Source organism: Bacillus rossius, chromosome 5 (assembly GCF_032445375.1).
Source record: "Bacillus rossius redtenbacheri isolate Brsri chromosome 5, Brsri_v3, whole genome shotgun sequence".
Taxonomy (NCBI): domain Eukaryota; kingdom Metazoa; phylum Arthropoda; class Insecta; order Phasmatodea; family Bacillidae; genus Bacillus; species Bacillus rossius.
The window spans coordinates 76,816,332-76,839,977 of record NC_086333.1 but is presented as its reverse complement, the minus strand read 5'-3'; the positions used below and the strand labels follow the sequence as shown (position 1 = coordinate 76,839,977).

The 23,646-nt window shown below is 34.7% G+C and overlaps 1 protein-coding gene across 10 annotated transcripts in view; it reads right to left on the bottom strand.

Moving 5' to 3' along the window:
• Positions 1 to 80: 80 nt before the first annotated feature.
• LOC134532040 (serine/threonine-protein kinase mig-15) overlaps positions 81 to 23,646 on the bottom strand; it is a 124,715-nt gene continuing 101,149 nt past the window's right edge. For 3 of the 10 annotated variants that reach the window (XM_063368181.1, XM_063368189.1, XM_063368184.1), the window contains 7 exons: positions 17,122 to 17,344; positions 15,219 to 15,439; positions 11,618 to 11,785; positions 9,976 to 10,125; positions 8,092 to 8,202; positions 7,390 to 7,578; positions 81 to 3,965 (listed from right to left, as the gene is read on the bottom strand). In XM_063368181.1, the coding sequence (XP_063224251.1) occupies positions 3,882 to 3,965; positions 7,390 to 7,578; positions 8,092 to 8,202; positions 9,976 to 10,125; positions 11,618 to 11,785; positions 15,219 to 15,439; positions 17,122 to 17,344 (1,146 nt within the window). In that variant the 3' untranslated portion in view covers positions 81 to 3,881. The remainder of the gene's footprint in view (positions 3,966 to 7,389; positions 7,579 to 8,091; positions 8,203 to 9,975; positions 10,126 to 11,617; positions 11,786 to 15,218; positions 15,440 to 17,121; positions 17,345 to 23,646) is intronic. The other 7 variants (XM_063368183.1, XM_063368191.1, XM_063368185.1 and 4 more) reach the window with 5 other exon arrangements.

Sequence of the window (23,646 nt, the reverse complement as noted above, 5' to 3'; positions counted from 1 at the left end):
TACAACAAGCTGCAAGTAGAAAGCTTCTATAAAAACAAACACCAACAGCATAACAAACTGAAGAGACTGCACCTCTATTGTTTTTTTTTTCCATCTACTTTATTTAGTTACACATGAACACGTGCAAATATACAAACACTTTTTATGCTTACAAGTGGCTCAAGGGATGTACAAAAACATCAGTCATACTTTCACAAGTAATAAAAAATCTATGTATAAATTCGAAATATTCAGATTGCTAATCCTACATGATAAATCTTTTTTTTTTCCTTCTTCTGCAAGTTGCTTCTGGTTTGGCTGATAATGACAATATTTATATAATATATGAATGTAATACACTAATATCTTTGGAAATTAATTACTATGTGTTGAAATGGCAATTTAAAAAGTTACAAAGAAAAATAAAAGTTTGTACAATGCAATTTCGTTAGCACAAAAAAAACCTTTGTTACGGGCACGTAAAGCATAAAGTACTCGGGAGTGTTAGGGTTGGCACTGAACACTTTTCAATTATTGACTGGAATTCCTCATTCGCTTCAGCACCAAGAATTATCAGTGTACAATAAATGCTTGCAGCGCTTCTTTGAGTGCAGTACGAATCAAAAGCTGAATCATGTTTAATACTGCACTAAGTTTCTGCAGATTCTCCCTCGTTAAGTATTTAAATGTTTTTACAGCTAACAAAATTACATTGTTGATTTTTTTTTCAGTCATTATATTTCCTCTGCCGCAATGTTGCGGTCCGCATAAACCAGTCCCGACTATGGCATATTGCACAACCAGCACACACATACACACACACGCAATTCATTCACTCAAATTATTTACAAACGCCACAAAATCAGCTGATAAAAATTTGATCTTAAAACAAATCACGTTTACACATTAAAGTATCTATAAATAGTTACAAAGATCACATTACAAGCTGTAATGATCCAATTCATTCAATTTTTTCCTGTAAAATACAATATTTAATTAATTATGAGTAAATATAAAACAAAATCTGCTTGCAATAATTGTACGTAGAAAATTTCTGCCTTGTAAACATAACCTAAATATCACAAAACAGCAAGACTAAACATATTTTTTTTTGAAGAAACTCTCAATATAGCATCCAGTGGAATTGTGGTCAACACTAACGTGAATACAAAACACACAGTGAAATATATTTTAACATTTTTAGGGACCAGGACAAATTAACAAAATGAAGGAAATCAACACTGAACCAAACATAACAGTCTACAATAAAATGTTTACAAATTTTGACTACAACGAATCCTTATTAAAAGAGTGAAATTGTTATGTATTTATAGGTTAAATGCCAAATTTTATAAACTTTCTTAAATGGAATTTTTTGAAGTGTGTTTTACAGTTAGAAATAAAACTATTACATGAACTACACATAGATAGCCAAAATGCAAGTTAATAATACACCATAAAGCACCAAAAATGTGACTGAAAGCATAAAATAATCAGCATTTTAAATCAAAAATTTAACTCAAAACGTCAAAACACAAACACTGATTTTTTTGTAATACATTAAAATTGAGGAATGTAACATATTTACCATGAAAGTTGTACCAGATTTTTTTTTTTTTTTTTTTTTAACTATTAACTGTTATTAGTAACTCATTTCTACATTACAGCTTTGGTACATTTTTCTTCTAAATTTCTTCTACATTTTACTTGCAGATTAATTTGTATTGTTCCACATACATAGTTAGAAATGCTTATTACATATTATATTGTAAATGGTTTTGGTGTATAATTATTATAAAACATTTAATGTGTTACATTTATTAAAATAAAAATAAACACACCAAAATATTTTGATTCAAAAATTAAATTAGCCTCAAAATAAAAACATTAAAAAAAAATTGGTTGTCTGTACACAGCGTAACGGAACAATGAGCGTAACGGGACACAGCGTAACAGAACAATGTGCGCAATGGGACACTTTTTCGTGCGTACAGCCGGTGTTCATTGATTTATTAGACGTTGCGTCAAAACATCTTGTCCATATTTACTTGCACAAAATATATTCCACACATCATTTATGTTATTTGTAAAATTTCAGAAAAATATTCATCATTAAAAGTTTGCCTATTAGCATGATGGTTTGTCACTAGTAACTCATTTTATGTTTTTTTATTTTTTACAGCAGCACAATGCCTACAACTTTAGTCTCATACCAACTATTTCTTCATACATATGTGGGGTTACAAAAACAATCTAACAGTTGGTGAAGCCGTAAATCCGGTTAGATAATATTTTACACATTCATGGTTGAAGTATTTCCCAAGGCTAACCATGTCAAACTGCACATAATACAATGCCTTACCACAAGCACAGAAACCAGTTAATGGCACTTCATAGTTTACCTTAAAAAAATTTTTTTTTTCCATTATTGTGTATATTATGCTCTTTTTATGGAATTTAATTGCTGTAAATTACTCTTCTTATTTAAAACTTTGTGCATAATACTTGTGCTACATACCTAATATTAATAACAATTAACTTTTTATTAATAATTATGATCATAAAATATCATTAAAAAACCTGACACACAATTATATTTTTTGTACCAATCTGAGCGCAGTTTAAAATATTACTCTTTACTCAGTCTTAAAAAACTAAGTGTTCTGCTAAACATGAATATGTAGTCAAAATATACAAAAAAAAACTTAACATTAGGGCTATGCGGTTCTTAGTCTTTGTCAGTTGAATTCAAGCCTAACTTTTTGGCTCCAATTCCAATTTTACCTTTTCCGCAGGACAAACTTTGCATTGACATTACAGATCGCGAAGTAATAGAAACGTACAAAAATACCAGATTCCAAAAGTTGGTTTTGGGTCAAAGCAACTGAAACTGGAACTAATAGTTTATGAACCGTACATAACTAAATATCCATTAAAAAAAAATACTACTTCCATATAAAATAACACATTATGAAAAAATCATTTTATGTAATTTATTTACATTGATAAGGAGTTTATATGAAACTACAGCACTCATAAAAATGATGGGGATGAGGAGGAGGGGAGGGGGGGGGATCATAATAAGTATCATAGTTCTTGTCCAAAATTTTATACAAATCTTAAAGTTAACTCTAATCAAGTTGGAAAAAAATTTGCAATAATATCAACAGCTCACCAAACGAGGAAGATTCCATAGGTATGTCCCAACAGTTTAACATTCAAGAGCACACGTTCACTTATGGAGGGAAAAAATAACAAACAAATTCCACTGGAAGCTTTAAAGACAAAAGAAATCAGGAACACTATCTGAGATACTTAAAATTGTGTAACAGACTTTTCCCACCATTCTCTTGCAAATAAAATGCTATAAAAATTAACTTATTTCTTACATAATATAGATCTGTACAGCACCAAAACTGAAAACATAGTTTGTGTTTTTAAGTGTTAAATTCACATGAACACATTTGATCTTTGAAAAAAATATTTACAAAAACAACAGCATGTTATATAAAATAACAGTGCAGGATTGAGTGAGTTCACGGAAAGAAGTATAAATAACCCAAATAATATATATTTTTTAAATTATTTAAATTTTTAACTGAACTCACACAAGCAAATTCATAGAAAATCTTAAAAGAAGAATGGTAAAAATGGCTAAAATTTTGTCTTGCAGATTTACTAGCTAAAACAATTATTTTTTTTAGTAACATATTGCCGCAAATATGTTAAAGACATAGAAGAGAAAGCATTTGGAGCAACATGTTAAAAAAAAATGCTGAAATGAGGATTTCATCAGACGCAATATCACAAGTTAAAACGCTCCGTTCTCCGACTGACACACACGTGGATGGTCCACCTGGTTTCCGCACTCGCAACCGACTGATCCACAAGTCCGTGCACTATCACCAGTTGGCCATTCCCGGCTTGTTCAAGGTCATGAAGTAGATCTGGCATGAGGAACCGCCTTTCGCAGACGAGAAGAACACCTGAAAAAGAAAAGAACCACTTTCATGTCAATATGCAACAGAGAGCAATTATAACATCTGGCACTCAACATGTGCGCGCTATCATGAACAAAAGTTGTTTACTTGTCTTTTTTTTATTAGGAAATAATCCTTCATAAGATAATGAGGAAGATCACCACCCAAGTTGCCTCGACTGCTCTTTCTCTTTGAGACTTATCACTACCAACGAGTATTTAGTTGGTTATAACCAAGTAAATAAATAATGGAGATTTTCACAATACTGTAAAACAAAATAATTGTTGTATTTGTAATTCTTAATAATTAGGGACTCCAGAAAATGGTGGATAAAAGTGATTAAAAGCAGCATTAAAATAAAGCAAAATTGGCGCAAAAAGTCTGTACTAAACATAGAAGTGACAAAAAAAAACCATAAAAAATTTATGTTGCTTCTAAATTTCAGTATTAAGTATCCATATGTGCCTTTTACTCCCTTAAAATTGACTATTAACTGAAATGAAAAAACCCGTTTAAAAAAAACTAAATTCTGAAAACTGTTTCTTGGCAGTTTTTCAAAATATTTTCTAGGAGATCGTTGAGTTACTTAAAGTAATTTTAATGAGTGGTTAGGTTATATAAATTAAAAACACTGTTGGTTGGTTACATAACAAATACTGTACTTTGGTGTGAATGTTTAGTTACCATATTTACCTGAATGCAAGACGACTATTTTTTCTCCCGGCAACGGGAAAAAATTTCACATTCGTCTTGCATTTGTATATCTTTATTTTTGATGGTAGTTTGTCCCACATTTTTAGGCTAATACAATGTGAAATTACTTTTATGGGTACAGGAAATAAATAACTATTAACATTATAATCATTTAATGAAAAATACAGTACAATTTAAAGCTAATTTGTAAGCAAAAAGATTATAAAAAAACATCTACGGTACTAGTCGCCATGCTTTTTTTATTTGCGCTCACGCCATAGATAAAGTATGCAAGAAAGAAGACGTGAAACCTAGACTTGGGAGTTGGTAAACCAGGTCATTTCTCATGCTGAATTTTGTAGTACATGATATCTCCACTATGTTGCGAGCGCTGTAACAATTTTAGTAACCCAAAGTGTTGTATACGTTTTAACAATGTTATTCTATGTAAACAAAATTGTTTATTTTCGTTAATAAACAAATGCGGTAAATTGCGGGAACCTAAAATGGATAGTGTTGAAAGGTGAGGAACATCAAGTTCTTTTATAAAGAAAGGCTCTCGAACATATCACGATGCAAATTTTAAGCTCATTGTGGTAAAATATGCAGAAGAAAACAACAACAGTGCTGCATCAAGACGTTTTGGCATATCCAAAGCAAACGTGCAACGGTGGCGGTAAAATGTTTATTTATAGCTTGTTAAATACTATTTTCTGGTTTATAAAGGTTAAAAAGTTGACCTCGTCTTGCAATCGGGTAAATATGTTTAGGTACATTAAAAATACTATAAAATAGTAAGGATGGTTGATTAGTTGTGTAACCTAGGTACATTTAAAATCGGTAATTCATAATGATTTAAAAGTATTTTTAATGTAGCTAACCACACTTAACTAACCATCCACACTATTATAAATTAATTTGAATGCAACTAACCAAACCCAACTAACCATTTTCATGATATCACAGTGCCCTTTTATGGAATGTTTGGGAAACATATCAGGAAATTTAAATGTCACATAATTTTGTGAACTACAATATGTAAATACTAATACCAATCAAATCCTCAAATCCATCAAATCAATCGTATTCGAAAGATTCAATATTTAAAATTAAAATATTAGCAGAAAAATATTACAGTCAAACCTCTATCTATCGTTTTTCAGGGGACCAACAAAAAAATTCAGTAGATGCGGACATTCAATGGATGTGGACTTCACTCTAAGAATTTTTAAAAAATAATATTTCAACCCAAAATTAGTGTCAGAAATATATCAGTTACTTGTCATTAAAGTTAAATCAGTTGAAAAATAAATAAAAATGGAAGTATTTTACTTAATTCAATTTACACTTGCAAAAAAAAAAAAAACATACGCACAATAAATCTACATGGAAATTAAAGACTTTTTCAATATCCTGAAGTCTGAAATATGTTTACTCATGTCATCAGATGTAGAGCTGTACTGAAGAAGCCGATTTTACCAATATTTAGTCGAATCGGCATTTCTGTCGACTTCCGATACGTTTGTTAATTTTCGGCCGAAATTACTGAAAAACGAGAGATACTGCCATAACCTAAAAATCCACGAGTACCCTTTTCACTTTTCGTAGTAGTACTGCATTCTTTCGGATCGCATTATTTCTTCGCAACATGTGCCAAACGTACATATAAAAATTTAACATCCTTTTTTTTCAATAATGTTCTTTAATTTTAATATGTCATAAATAAATACATTACCGTCACGGTCAATATACATCTCGGTTGTTACGGTAACTGTAGTGCAAATGTGGTAGCTATCGTGCTTCTGTAGTAATTATGGTATCGACAAAGAATCTTTAGTTCTTTTTATGATAATTATCTTAGGATAACAATTGGGTTTGTACTGTAGTTATGGTACATCATCCATATTTCTTCGTAAGTTGTTGTTCATTTGTCTTTTCATATTTACGTGCTTCATTACTTGGCTGCAGATTTAAGGTGATTTTTACTACTGTATACTATCCTTACTGTTTTTATGACGGTAAGAAATGGTTATTTCTGCAAAATCTTTATGGTTAAACGATCATCTATTATAATTTATAGTGACGGGACCACATATTTTGTACGATCAATGCGGACAAAACGGTAATTCGAACATCGGTACAAGCGGACTTTTTTAACCTTAGTTGTATGGCAATTTTGCCGGGACCGTAGAAAGTATACGATAAACACGGACCATCGATACATGCGAGTTCGATAGATAGAGGTTTGACTGTATAAGAAACAAAGTCAATTAAAAAATTCAACATTTATAACATGCAAAAATTTATTAGCTCAATTGTTTTCTTCATACCTATATTACTACCATTACCCAATACATTGTAATTTTAACATGTATTTAAATGAATAAAATTACAACATGTAATGATTCAGGAAACTTAGTTTTAACACCATAGTTATAATTTTTCATAAATACATTTTATTTTTGACATTTCACGCCTACATTCGGATTTAAGGTAGTCTCCAAAATCTGAATTCGAGATTCGGATTCGAGAAAATTCAGATCTGACCCATCACTAGTAGATTCCTATCTATCATTAGACAAGCAACTGACGAGGTAAAAAATCATTCAAGTTGAATACGGTTTGATAATCACGCATGATGAATTGTTTCTTCCGAGTATGCAAACAGTTGCTCATGTAAGATGGTAAAATACAAGCAAAGCCCCTCAAGAAGACGGGCTCGGAAGCAGTCGGTTACCTTGTCGTTCCTCTCGCAAAGGAACTTGAGCCTCTGGGCCTTCTTGTGCATGAAGACCCCGTCCAGGTGGCCCGTCTCCACGCTGCGGATCTCGATGGCCTTGTTCCCCCAGCCCATGATCTGGCCGGTGCCGATGTACGCCACGCTCGTCGGCATCTCCCCCCACTGCAGCACTATGTTCTTCGACACCTGCAACGGCCAGTACAACCCTCCCACAGTGAACACGACAGAGCGAGAGAACATGTAAAAATTGTCCTGGATAAAACAAAACGGCATAAAAATACAATAATTCAAGTTAACGGGTGAACTTGAGCCTTAAGGCTCACAGGCACACTAACATTTGTGCAGAGCTCCAGCAAAAACCATGCGTTTTGATAACTGCTCAAGATATTAGAGTGGTGTGTCTGTTCACGAAAAGCATTCAAGAATACGCAGAGGGCGGAAAAGTAGTTCCGTTTCCTCATTTCGTTTTCAAACTATCTTTTTTATAAATCTGAAAATGGCTAATAGGCCTGTTTTCAGAACAATTTTTAGGCATGAAACACCCGATACAGATCCTTGAAAGCACCCAAGGGACTTTAATTACACCTTCAACTCCATTTCTCTGCCACATAACGTTACGGTTACTATCCAAGTCTCGCAGTTGTCTTGCGGACGATGAGAAAGACCGAGTGCCAAGTTCAGAGCCGGGCGGGACCTCACCTTGCCGTAAGTGTTGACGTAGACGCCCTCGTTGTCGTAGCACAGGAGCAGCTGCATGCCGTTGGAGTTGGGGAGAGGCACTATGCAGTGCGGGGAGATGGGGCTCTGCGTCTGCAACAACGCACCACAGTCGCTGCATTCTTCAACCACCAACACCTCCCCGTACAACTGTCTCGCCATCGGCAGTGCTTCCCCACTAACCATTCTGGTGGTCTTCCGCAAGTCACAGCGAGTATTCTCAAAAATTATGCTTCTGCCAATACTGTTCTTTTGAAAATTGAATCAAATTTAGAATACCGTGTCACATAATCGATGCAGATTTTATACTAAAATTTTGAAAAGTAGGGGTGCGACAATTATGCGGAAATTTTCTTTTTGTTAGGTAAAGTTATTCATAAAAACAAAACCCATTCATGGAAAGAACGTTTATTTAAAAAGTGAGGTATAAAAGAGCACGCCAAACAATTTAAATTGATTAGTCATGCAACAATAACCTTTCTTCAACTTCAAATAGAAAAACAAAATCTGTGATTCGAATGCGAGCCTGAACGAACACATAACTATCGTCGTAGTACACACCACGAAATAGTGCGGGCCATCAAATGTAGTTAACTCGGCACTCGACAGAGAGCGCGCGTTGGATGCACTCGGTGAGATATCGATATTCGACTACGTGTGCACGCTCTATACGGGAAGCAACATAATCAAGCATGAATGATGTCAACTAGCGCTGGCTACATTTTTATAAGCAGTACACTGCGGCGACACAGACAAACAGATGTTTAAAATGTTTAAAAAAAGTCTTAAAAAGAAAATTTACACATTTCCGTTAATTAAATAAGTGGTAATGTCCGAATAAATATTAGATTTCTACAAATACATTGTTTTATACGGAAAAAATACCCACACAAAGAACTTAGAATCTAATAGCGGGACCAAAAATATCATGCAACAATTACGCAAGAGGTTTTTTTTATCCAAATTTTGACACCCTAAAATATGGGTGCGACGATTATATGATAAAAGAGGGTACAATACCAATTTATTCATGATTATGGAAAAAAAATTTAATCCATTCTAAACACAAAAGTTGAATCATTATTTACATTTCACCCCATTTAAGAAAAATCCACGCAAAATACAGCATAAGTTTTTTCACTCTTGGGTAAAACTTTATAATTGAATATGACTGACAGAAATTAGTGACTGCAATGATATGAATTTGAAATATAAAATGATATATTACTGTTAGGCCTGTAAGAATATTAGTTTTATAGTTTGAATCGAATATGAAACCAAAGTGGTAGGGAAAGAAAAACGTAAATATGTAGTGTAATAGTTCTGCAAAATTAGACAAATAAAATAGAATTAATAAAGTAGAAGGTTGATTAGAGTAAGCAGTAACAATAATAATTAATAAAATGTTAAAATATTTCAGAAACAAAATACAACCAACCTTTCACTTCAGTTTTAATCTGCTTTATTTTCCAAGACCAGTTACTCTACACTACATAGAAAGTCAGAAACGATGATGCTTTGGAAAAACTAAACTCCCAGTACTTATGTTATACTGAAAGAATAAAGTCAGGATTTCCTTTTTTCTTAGCAAAAAAAAAAAATTTGTATGCAACAACATTAATCTTTATCGTACGGTGTAATTTTTAACACACATGTACTATATTTGTGGGAAAAATGGTTTCCCTAATTTAATATTACGTTTTTAGTATTTTATCTGAATTTTTTTCCGAAGTAATGGTTTTTTTTTTCTTCGCCCAAAGAATTAAACACAAAGGTATTGTCGATATTCATGTTTCTTTCCCTAAACATAAATTGCACATTGAAATGTCCCAAATACCCTGATGTTACGGCCCGGAGACCACTCACGTGCTTGGGCAGGTAGATGTCGTACACGGACGCAGAGTCCAGGTCCACGGCGTGGAAGCCGTCGGCCGAGCCGTAGATGACCTTGAGGCGGGTGCCCTCCTCGACGGTGAGGTCCACCAGCAGCGGGCGGTGGGCCAGGTCCCCGAACGACTGCCACACACATCTCAGTCCTCCCACATCGCGTCGACTACGGCGAGCTTCAGTTCGATAACTTCTCATTTACCGTGTTCTCTCGCATAATCGTCGCACTTTTTCTTCTAAAATCAAGTTTAAAAAGTAGGAGTGCGACAATTATGCGTAAAAAAATTTTTTTTTTAGGTAAAGTTATTCATAAAAACAAAACCTGTTCATGTCAAGTACGTTTATTCAAAAAAAAAAAAAAAAAAAAAAGGTGGAGTATACAAGAGCACACTAAACAATTTATTTTAATAATTCATTAAACAAAAACCTTTCTCCGACTTTAAATAAAAAAACTAAATCTGTGACACGAACGCAAGCAACTTGAATCTGTGACGTGAATTAATGCGTAACTATTGCCGTTTACCTCGAAAGAATGTGGGCTATCAAATGTAGTTAAGTAGCCACCTGATAGTGCGTGTTGCATCCATAGGCGAGATATCGATTTTCGACTACGTGTGCGCGCTCTATACGAGAAGCAACATAACCAAACATTAATGATTGCAACGAGCCCTGGCTTCATTTTTGTAAGCGGTAAACCGCGGCGACGCAGACGAACAGATGAAGGTTATAAAGTTTTAAAAGTCTTTAAAAGAAAATTTACACGTCAATTTCATATTTCCGTTAATTAAATAAGTATCTAAGTGGTAATGTCGAAAAAAAAATATTAGATTTTTATTTTAAAATACATTGGTTTACCGGAAAAGATTCCTACACAAAGCGCTCGGCATCTAATAGTGGGACCAAAAAGTCATGCAAAGTTTACGCGAGATGTTTTTTTATTCCATTTTTGACGGCTTAAATATGGGTGCAACGATTATGCTATAAAAGAGGGTATCTTAAAAATTTTCTTGCTTCTTAACAAAGATAAACTTCTTCACAATTTGTTAAATTATGTTCTCTGTACATAATTGTACTAATGTTCAGGGAAAAAAACCTAAGTGTATGTAGACATAAAATTTAGAGTGATTAAATTCACTCCCTCATTATCCAAAGAAAAAAAAGTATCTTAAAAGTCACATACTCAAAACTGTAATAAATTGAAATTATCAAATAATCTGAATAATTATCTGAAAATGTATAGCAAGAAAATGATGTAAATTGACCCCCCCCCCCCCCTTCTCACATTCCATTTTCCTCAATCTCTCTCTCCATCTCTCTCTATATTTCTATCCCTCTCTCTCCATCCAATAATCTATTTCCCTATGTCTTTCTCAATCAATTTCATTTCATCTAACCATCTATTTTAATCCATTTCTCTCTATGCCTATTTCTTTCTGTGTGCGTAAATATATAACATTCAAATACTATAGTATATTTTTTTTCATTATTTATTTATAAAAAGTAGCTTCTGTAAATGACTACATTTGCCATTTGTCACGGCACAGTCACTATAATGTATAATGTATAATGTAGGTCCATCATGCAAGCACCAGCACTAGTAGGAAGCTGGAATGCCACCGACCTTGAAGGCCATGAACTTGTGGTAAGGCTTGGGCGCCCAGGCGTAGATCTCTATGCTCTCCTTGAGGGCAATGACGAGGAACTTGATGCGCTCGTACTTGACGATCTTGAAGTGCACTGCCCCCTGCAGGTCCCCCACGTTGATCCAGCCGTTGCGCCGCTCCACTTGCTGCAAACATTCGCCCGAGGTCTCAATGTCTCGCCATACCACAGGCCACTTCAACCCACCCTGCCAATGTCATTAATGGAACTTTGCACAAGTCTAAAATAAATGAATTCTCACAGTACAAAAATTTATGCTATTAGTGAAAAAAAACTGAATCACATTTGTGTGCAAAATTTAGTTTTAATATTCAAACAATCCTTTTAGCCAACTCTAATAATGTGTGAAAGATGGTCACAACACAACATCATTTTTCTCAATTGCGGCCGTAAGCTTCTGTTTAAGTCTTCGTTAATTTACATTACCTTTTATAACTTATAACGTTATAACATAAATTAAAGCTTTCGTTAAACATTTTAGGTAATTCAAACCTGGGGAGTTTTTGCAAGAGTTAGCACCACTTAACTTATTTTTTTTTAAAAGCCCATTTAAATTTTTTTTTTATTAAAACCGTTGCTTGGCCTTTGTATTAAATTTCCATGAATTTGTTTGCGCGCAAAATTTTGTGCATAAACTTAAGGCAATCTTTTCGACAGGTTTTATTAAGCACAATAATAATTAATAAAATGTTTATGCACTAGCCAAAATAGTATAATTAAACACACACAGTTCAAGGAGAATCACTTATGGCTTAAAAATGATATCAGATATACAATTCATTGACCTAAAATTATGCTGTATTTACGTGGAATTAGTAATTTTTCCAACTTAGAAAAATAATAAAGACACTGAACCCCAATAACGTATCATATTTTAAGTTAAGTACACAGATGTGGTCACTAGTAGCACATAGCTTTTAAAAGCTCGGTCTGGTTATTTTTTAACTGTATTTAACAGGCTGCGGTAATTTTATTTGCTTGTAAAATGTGGTATTTACAGTAAACAATTAGTAAAAGCAGCAATTATTTTGCAGTAAGGTTATTTACCGTATTCTCCGTTCACTCTTACCTGAGTTTTGGAATAAACAAAGCCTCTTGTAAACGAACATTTTCATTGGCTGCCGGCCGCCGCGCACATTATTCGTGCGCAAGAAATAGTCCCTTGGTTACGTACCATTTGTAAGTATTTTTACCATGCCTTTTTTATAACAATTGTTGTTATATAGCATTATAGCGTTTCACCATTGATATCCAATTCAGTTTAATGTGTCAGCAAGTATTTACTTACAATTATGTTAGCAGACGCTGTGTGTAGTGTACAGTTGATGCTCGGCGCAACAGTTGTATTTCGGATTTGTGCGCGCACGGTTTGTTATAGCTGACGCCGGACAGAGTTTTGTAAAGCACAGAACGGGAAAGCCTTTGAAAAGTGCACAGAAAACTATTGTTTTTAAAACATTTTCAGACAAATATCAAGATTGTCGTGTGAACAATATCGCGAGTTTAACTGCGGAATTTACGGGTGTTTCGAATCGTAACACTATCATATTGTTGTCTTACGTTACGGTGCTATTTTATCTATTATTCAAAAAATAAACATTGTTTGCTTTTTTCTGCCAATTTCAAAAGTAAGTGTAATAAGATATGCAGAAACCACAAATAATGTGGAAGCTGGGTGGAAATATGGTGTTGTCGAGAAGAATGTGCGTCGCTGGCGGGCTCAAGCAAATAAATTGAAAAATGTAGTTTTCCCCGATTTTGAGTGTGCTGTAGAAGGGGTCGGCCTATTTTCGGACCAATACGGTATATGCAATCATTCTCATTACATAAAAAGACTGTGTGAGTTCTGGCCAACAGCAGTGTCAAAAAGTTAATATTTAACTACAGTAAAGGAACAGAGAAAAACTAGAGTACTACAGGACATGCTGGCAATTTATACAACTCACACGTGGCTATTACTTCATAAAAACTCAGCATAGATAAAGAAGATATGAGACTGACCAACACACGATGATACAATAATGTTATTTTTTTTATACTATTTGCACTAAATGGCCTGCAGCCTAAGGGCAGCCTAAGCCTCTCTTCCAAGTCAGCAGAAACTTAACTCTTAACATTAACACAAAAATATGGTTTGTATCCTCTCATTCAATCAAAATTTAAAGACCCATTTATCTCATTATTAAAAAACTATTTGCAATATCACAAAACACCTGAAGAAAATAACAATGTTAGTCACTGCACAAAAAATTATTTTTTTGTTTAGTTCAATTATGATAGATCCGAACCTATTGTCCATAATTATCTCTGGAACACACATCTAACCCAAGAATAGTATCTAGCCAAAATTTAAAGCCCTAACATTTAATTTGATCACATTTACATTTAATTTTTAGTTTGATCACATTTACATTTACTTTGTAAGTTCAAAGTAGACAGTAAAACACCCATTTTTAGTTTAAAGGTGAGATACAAAATACAATTAATGAATTCATAATTTTTTTCTGTACATAAAATCTAATCACGTGGCCCAAAATTGTACTTCGCATGCACAAAGCGTTGTTTGCTGCCAAGTCGGAAACAAAAGAAGATTAAAATGCCCGCATTTATCCATTACTTGCATGCTAACAAGACTTTATTAAGAAGTTTTTAAGGATAAATGTAAGGCCTTTTAAGGGCCCTCATTCAATTAAAGATAAATTAAAGACATTTTAGGGATATTAAGAAGACATACGAACCCTGAAAATTTAATAGCACTACGTAATTAAAAACCTGACTTGACAAATAGTCATGCTCTAAAAAAATCATGCAAACTTCCCACAGCAGTGAACAAGTCCAAGGAATAAAGCTTGGTCTAACATTCTTTTTTAAAAGTTTCATGTAGGGATGGATCAAATTCCAATTTTTCTCAAATCCAAAATTTGAATTCAAATCAAAAAGATTACCTCTAATACACTCATTCAAATCTGAAGCCAAAACCTCAAGGGTCAGCAATAACACGAGTAAAACACCGAAGAAAGAATTCAAAACATTAGATTTTTTTTACAATAAAAATATTCACATTTACATATTTAGGGTATAAAAAAATTTTTTTTTTGTAAAAACATTTCTCTGAAGCAGAATTAAACAAACTTTCCCGGAGCATTGCAGATGTGACACGTTCGGGAAACCCTCCTGAAGGGATTAATAATTTAGTCCTTGACGACTAAGAACGAGGTAATGTTTGAACTTCTGCATTTCCGTTCCTGAAATATTTCTATGTTGAATCTTTTACATGATAGTATTGGAGGATTTGTTTCAAGACAACGAACAGACAGACTGTTTGGGCATAGTGCTAGAATGTGTGGTGGTTTGGATATTTGAATTTGGCACCATCGATCGTGAGTGCGCCGTGAGTGCGGCCATCGTGTTCAGCAGTGCCATCTGTAAATAGTTTCATCAGTCTTTTACTGTTTCTCCGCGTTGCTGGGCATCATGCAGCTAAACTATTAGTTTCAATTCAGTTTTGTGAACACAAGACAGTGGAGTCGGGACGTGAACGTGGAGTGGTCGAAACGTACATCACTCACCCCGTCCGTGCGCAGGATCTTGGACTTGAGCCAGGACAGGTAGTAGACGCGCACGCGGTTCTTCTTGCCCGAGATGGTCACCAGGATGTTCTGCCCCTCCAGCACCTCCATCTGCTGGAAGCGGCGGCGGGAGATGAGCTGGTACACCTTGCCCTGGCCGCTGCGGTCCAGCAGCATCAGGCCGTTCTCTGTGCCGATCAGCAGGTTCACGCCTGCGCAAGCCCCCCACGCCCGCATCACCTCACTGAACCTGAACCTTTTCCCTCCGCAGCATTTAGACACACAGTCCGAAAACAACCCAACATCGTTTATTCACTTGCGGCCCGTTTATCGTAAATTAAAAACATCATTAGAGCCACAGAATTTTCGCGAATTCATTTAGTCGCGAGCTAGAATGCAAACCTCCACACTGTCGAACTGTGCACATGGTTGGATCGCAGTTGTCTGGGCACGCCCCTCTACGACCATGAGCCAACGACGCCCGGCTAGGAGAGAAGCAAGCGAATCAGCTAGTGCCAAATATAACAAGGATAAAAAATGTTCTCGCTAAGAAATCAACCAATGGGTGAAAGTACACATGGGTCGAGCACACCTATAACTTTGAATTCTATCCTGAGGCCAGAGGAATCCGCGAAATTTCCGGGACTCTAAACATCATCCATGTTTGTCAAGTTGGTGAATCAACGGAAGCTCTTTTCAGTACATATTTGATCTAACTTCGTCCAGAAAAAATTCTGTTTGTTTCAGAGCTTTTAAAACAATTATTGTACTACAAGATCGCCAACTTAACGAACACGGATGATGTTTTTAATTTACAATAAACGGGCCGCAAGTGAATAAATTATGCAAGTTATTTTTAAAATGTATGTCTAAATGATATCTTTGTAATAGGCCTGTGTGAAGCTTCGACTAAGCGAATCAATGGAAGCTCTTTTTAGTATCTGACCTAAATTCACCCAGAAAAAATTCTGTTTGTTTTATTTGAAGCTTCAGTTCTGATGCAAAGCTTTAAAACATTTCTAGAATTGCAAGTCCTTGACCTTTTAACATTTAGAACATTAGCATTAATAATGTTTCTTGATCATTTTCAGTACTTGGTTAGGTTTTCTGTTAATGTAAATAATGGCCAAGTGAATGTTTCAGAGGAAGTCTTTTATGTCAGCAATGTGTGGTTTTGCTCTTCTCACTAGTTCATATTTTTAATTCATGTCTCTTAATTTGATTAATTTAAACTTTCAAAGCCACTGAAAGTCATTGTTACCTGTTTGCAGGTGTAATCTTGTATTTTTCTTTACTTGTTTTGTTAGTATCCTTCATCTGAGAGCATGACAATTCATTGTGATGATAATTTACATCAGTGTTGGAGAAAGAGAGAGACAGAAACAGTAGTTCCCAGCCGAGCAGGACTAATTTAACATCACAATTGGATATAGACAGAGAAGGGAAAGCTCCTACTTATATGTATCAATGGGTTTTTTTTTTTTATTTCTTGTAACTATTTCTTGTAACTTGTGCTCTGATTGGCTGTTTTTTTTTAAAGTGTGCCTTAAACATTTTTTTTGATTGGGTGTGGCGGAACACGTGACTACCTCCCTCCATTTGTGGATGGAGGTAGTCAGGTTGGTCATTACATTAGTCATATTGTGATCCGTGGTTACTGGATGGTCACGGTTGGGTTATGGCTCAAAAAATAAAATAAATATTTAGTGAGTTGAAGCAAACTTCACAGCTGCGGTCCGGGCGAAGCCGATGATAAACATTTTTGGATTTTTTTTTATCTAGAATTTTTTAATTAACTCAGTATAAATAATAATTATGAAGAGATTGTGACCTAATTTAACGTAAAAATGTTGTATTTAATGTACATGGTTGCCCACAAGCACGAGGCACTCACCCCACAGCGCCGCACACAGTATCTCCGAGTTGAACCTCTTCTTGTACTTGCGGATCTCGGGCGTGTCGGAGCCCACGTCGTGCGAGGTGGGCGTGACGTTGACGTTGACGTGCGACTCCCGCCGCGTGGGGCCTGACCCGCCCGCCCCGAACCCGAACGTGAGAAACGACCGCTGTTTCTGTTGGAGCAGGTAGGGGGGCGATTTAGACACGGCTTGGCGGTACTGCAAGAGAAGTGTCGCCGGGCTGGGCATGAGAAGAGTGCCGGCGGGGCAGAGTGCATCCTTAACAACCAACAACCACCAACTACCTGCTAACAACCAAACCACTACCAGCTACGTCATGCACACCTCAGTAAAAAAATGTAGCCTAGCTAACAGCTTCTCAAAGTTCATGAACCACAAGTAAATTGTCTTCATTCTACACACTTCACTCATTTTAAATGACACAAAACCAAAATTGGCTCTAACACAGTATGCAATCTAAGCACAAAATCAACATCCAAAACGTACGCTGTCGAGATTCCAGCACAAACTCTTTTTCAACACAACAGTTTACATCTTGGATGCAAAATTATTTACTACACAGTTAGCTCTGAGTAACATCCACAAACACAGATATTTTCTGTTTTAAACAACCCACCAAAGAATTAAACCCACAGCCTCATTGAAATATACAGAACCCACAATATCAAAACTACACCCAATCCCCATGCACATACATAAAGCAGATAAAAATTGGTGGCATTACTAATAATAAAAAAAGTGTATAAACAGAGTGCTTATGATGCAGTCATAAACAGATAGTTATTGTGTCAAGTGATGATTGCTTTCATTGCTAGTGTGTGAACTCGATATATCATGTACAATATGGATTAAAAATAAAGTAGGTTTCAATATTCGAAGAAATGCACTTGATGGAATGTAGTCATGTGATGTAACAAGACACACGTGTCATTAAAGGCACACCTGTGCAAAGACCAGAAAAGAAACAAATATATGCACATACAATATTTATACACATTTTTGTACAAATGATGTAAAAAACATAATTGAAACTCCCCCTGCCCCCAATACAGTTGTACCATACAATAAAAAATACTAAAAATGAATGTTTCATTAAGCTAATTGTTGAAAAAAAAATCAATGATTTGCTCTTTTATTGAATATTTTATTACTATTTAAACCCGACCACAAAACCTTTCAACTTGGGAGTATCTCCATAATAACCCAATATAGTACAAGATCAGCAGTATAATGCACTACATTAAAACATGTACAGACAAAAAACATACAGATCAAACAAATCAATGAGGAAATAGTTCCTCTAGAGATCCTTTCACTAGCCAGAAAAACTTAATTAAAATTTATGTACTGAAAAATGGCAAAATTCACTGCCATTTTAAAGCCAAACTGTAATGTTTACTAATTTTCAGGTAGTTATTTAAAGTGTTAAAGCTAAAGGCACTACAGAAAAATTGTAATCAAGAAAACTGTTAACATAGAATATCAATCCAACATTGTTCACAGTATGTATATACAAAAATGAACCACCGAGTAAGAATGAGTTTCTAAACATTTACACTGTAACACAACTACGAGAGCTACATTTAAAATCTGACAAATTATTTTACCAAGAACCCAAGTACGATAGACGTAGAAAGAAGTAGTAGTTTTCAAACCCAAACGTGGCCAAGAGTATCTACAATTATTTTTAACGCACCCAAGGCATTCATAAAATAATAACAGCCATCATGGTACAGTAAATCATCAAGGTAGCCACTCGCCAGCAATCTCCAAACGGACAACCGAGTTTAGCAAAGTTACGCACCTTAATTTGATAAGCAACAGTGCAAAATATTGCTTGCCAACAGAGCATAATTTTTTTGTGTGCAAAAATATTCTAATAGTGCCTGGAATCATTACCACCCAATGGTACAAAACATTTATACTACACCAAAATTTATGAAGTAAAAGTGCATTTAAAGGACATAAATAAGAAAACTTAAAAATTACAATCAAAGCGTGGAGTGTATTTTCTCATTTACAACTTTCATAATGATAATGTCACATCTCTCAGCACTCTGTAATACGCCAATTTTTCCTTTTCTATACAAAATCCCAACAGCGAGTGGCCACCGCGAATGAACACACACACGCACACACTCAACGAACTTAATGAAGCGGCGGTACTTGTTGCATACTTACATAAACGATTAGTATGCTGTGAGTTGGGTTGACGAGTATAACCCCCCGCCCGTTAGTCGGTCATTGCGTCAGGGAACAAAAGTAAACAACATTAGTGACTGAAACTAAGCAGGTGGAGCTTACACAAAGAGGGAGATTGGAAATGTTCAGAAGAAATTTTTTCCCAATTAAAAAAAAAAAAAACACAAACACAAAATAAAATACTTAGTATAAAATACTACTCACTAATGTTGGTAAAGAGGCAAACTATTTTCCCTAATATATCTTGAGAAAATATGAAAAATGTATCAAGCAAAGCAACACAATTACATCAGGATGCACACTCAAGTTACACACAAATTATTGAAAAATATTCAAATCCTGATGTGTTTTCTTCATTATGAACTGCTTGCTACTTTTTTCAAAGGTACAGTTTCACTATTATTTTCAACATTGAGTAAGAAAGACTACACAGAGTGCATTTTTATTGCTAGACTGAAAACCTAAAGAACTAACTCCACTGTTAACAAATCAAAGATGCTGAAAAATGCAAGTAACACACACATGTTTGAAAAAAACCCAAGCAAGTAAAAACATACTCAGAGAAAAAAAAATGCTTTCACATACAGTAAAAATAAGGTAAAATGTTGTAAGAACTTTTTGTCCCCAACACTTGCAACACGAATGTGATTTATACCAAAAATCTCAAGCGGAATTGTGGCAAGCTAACTGAAATCTATAATTCAGTAAACTGCCATCCTTCCAAACACACAACCAAGAAACATCTGGGAGCTACGGGAGTGCAGAGAAAGCCATTTTCCAAGGCTCCGTCCCAATACACCATTTTGGTTACTCAATTTTATTTTGCCTTTTCAATTATTTTCAGGCTTTCCCAGTTAATTAATCATGATAGTGCTCGTGCATTTTATGTTTTCATCTCAAATTTTTTATGCATAAACATCTTAGTTCCTGGTAAACAGCATTTGGTGGGAGTAATTTTGTGAACATGAAACGGAAATGCTCAACCACAAAGCTCTGTTTGCGTAGAAGTCTCAGAAAACTCGAAAAGATGGTGGACCTGCAAGATTAATTTGTGAGTGTATATATTTATAGTTTTATAAAAATTGAGATCACCTATCAAAGTTCCAACCACGTTCTATGGTGCTTAACTTTGATAATAGTCCAAACTAAAGCATATGCCTTTACCCGCTTGGGCATCTTGACGCCATAAAATACGATAGTCTTATAAATGTAAATATAAAATAATATCTCAGAAAAATAAAAAATTTTACGTCACCTATAAATTTATGTTATGTTCTTTAAGCCACCCTGCATTCACCAGCATACAAACTGCACATTATAACTGTTCAGAAACTAACATAAGCGCATGAAAAGCACCAATTTTGAGAAAAAATTGTAGAAAATGAAAAGAAAATTAGCCTAACCTAACCCAGGTTGGGTTGAGTTTGGTTAGGCTAGAACTAGGGATGGGGCGAATCCTGATTTCCTCGAATCCGAATCCTAACTCGAATCCTCGACTGGGATTGCCGAATCTCGAACCCAAACCCGAATCTTTTAATAGATGATGTCCACATATCTAATGTAAGTGAGATGTATTCTGCTTGCACTAAAAGTCCCTTGACTTTATCACATGTAGATTGGTACATTCTGGTATAAGTGTATATAAAGACAACAATTTTTTCTTGAGAAATTTCAGTTTTAGTACAGATTAGCGGTTAGGATTTTTTCTATAAATAAGCTAGAGGTCTGCGAGCCTAAGAATTTTACTTCGAGCCGAGCTCGAGCTTTTGTGGTACAGTTACACTTTTGGGAAATTATTTTTATCTTAAACTTAATATCATGTTTGAATAAAGTATTAAATTGAAGTGGGCTTATTAATTTTGGGCAACTATTTACAGAGTGTGTTTACATTTTGCACTGCTAGAAAAAAAATAACATTTTTTTTTCCATTGAATCTTACCTGTTTCCATTGGTTCATTAGTAACTGATATCATCCAACTAACATAACCAAGTATATGTTTGTGTAAATGCAACATATCTTTGGAAAAATTTCACCCTTGTCAATTTTTCTGGAGTCCTTACTGAGCTTCAACAAACTTAGCACCAAAAATCATGTTGTTTGAAAAGTACATTCACATTGTTTCAACATTTCCACTTTTCAGCACAATAATTCTGAGAGAGATTGTCACAGAGTATTAAATTCTGTTCTTTAATCTATCATTCAGAACAATAACTTGTTCTGCACGTTCAGGAGTTAAATTAGCTCTACGATTGGAGATAGTGTTTCCAGCAAAAGAGAAGCGTCTCTCGCTGGCAACATGCTTGGCTGGAATGCTTTAGTAAAATTGCTTAACCTCAAAATTAGTGTCATAAATATCTGTAACTGGTCATTAAAGTTTAATCAATTGAAAGTAATAAAAATAAAAACATTTTACTTCATTCAATTTACACTTGCAAAAAAAACATACACACAATAAACCTACATGGAAATTAAAGTCTTTTTCAATATCCTGAAGTCTGAAATATGTTTACTCATGTCATTAAATGTAGAGCTGTATTGAAGAAGCCGATTTTGCCAATATTTAGTTGAATCGGCATTTCTGCCGACTTCCGATACAGTCTGCTCGTTAATTTTCGGCCAATATTAAGGAAAAACCAAAAGAGACTGCCATAACCTAAAAATCCACGAGTACCATTTTCACTTTTCGTAGTAGTACTGCATTCTTTCAGATCGCATTATTTCTTAGCAACATGTGCCAACCGTACATATCAAAGTTTAACATCCTTTTTTTTTTTAACAATGTTCTTTAATTTAATATGTCATAAATAAATAATACATTACTATCACGGTAAATATACATCTCAGTTGTTACGGTAACTATAGTGCAAATATGGTAGCTATCATGCTTCTGTAGTAATTATGGTATTCTACAAACAATCTTTTGTTCTTTTTATGGTAATTATCTTAAAATAACTATTGGGTTTGTACTGTAGTTATGGTACATCATCCATATTTCTTCGTGTTGTTGTTCAATTGTCTTTTCTTCATATTTACGTGTGCCATTATTTGAGACAAGAAGTTTCAGAAAAAATTTTAACGGACATTATATCACACATTTAATGACGTAAATGACGAGACCTCGGGCAATTTAAACGCTTTATACGTAAAAACCTACCATGCGGGACCTCGTAAGCGAGTTTTACTGTATTTTTTTTCCCGTAAATAGTAAAAACCGAATCCTTTGACGAATCCTATATTAGACCCGCCGAACCTTCGAATCCCTAGGATTCGGCGGATTCGGCGGATATTGGATTCGGTCGCCCCATCCCTAGCTAGAACCATTGTGTTAAACAGAATTATTGTCAGGTTTGAAAAAGAGAAAAAGTTTTTACCTTTCCCCCCCTAACATGAATACTTTTCGTATATATATTACGCTCTGCATTATTTTTAATAAATCCACATTAAATATCATGCACGAGTTTCATGTTATTAGTTTATTTGCAACATGATAACATAATCTCCACGTTACCAAGGCTAGATATTTACACGTCACTGTCACTCACATTTATTCCCAAAGATAATCACTAAAAATTATCTAATCACTGTAAAGTCACAGAAGTGTTCATAATTGTGATGACTAGAGTAACCTTTTACAAATTGGGGGGGGGGGGGGGGGGGGGGGGGAAATTTTTTTAGTAAATATCCAATGAGAAAATTTGTGAGTCAACAACAAATGCAAGATAGCTATCAGAATAGTCACAAAAACATATTTTGATTAACAGTAATTACATGAATATGATTTAACCAACCCGGTGTGCGAGAGAGATTAGCAGGCTCAGAACAATTCTGGAGGAACCACAACGCCTACCATTCATGTGACAAACCCACTACCTAGTCACAGTTTAAATTAAGTAAAACTACATAAGTACATTTTAACATCTCGAAAACTGCTCCTTTACATTGTAAAATTTTACTCTTTACTTAAAAAAAAAAAAAAAAAAGGGAAATGAGCAGAGCAGTGTCGGATAAAGAGGGGGAAAAAACCATTAAGTAAGGGAACGACTAAGAGCCGAACTAAAGAGAAAAAAAAAATTAATAAATATATAGTTAAGAGGGTAATTAGAGAGTAAGAAGGGAAGAATGAATAATGAGAGAAGACAAACCAACGGTTTGATACCTTAATATCAAAAGATTGGCTTTTGTCACTGAGAAATGACATTATACTCCATGCACAGCAGTTTATTGGAAAAGTTGCTTAATTTTACAATTTTTCAAAACTATTATTAATATATTGCTAGTTTGATAGTAATTAACTGCC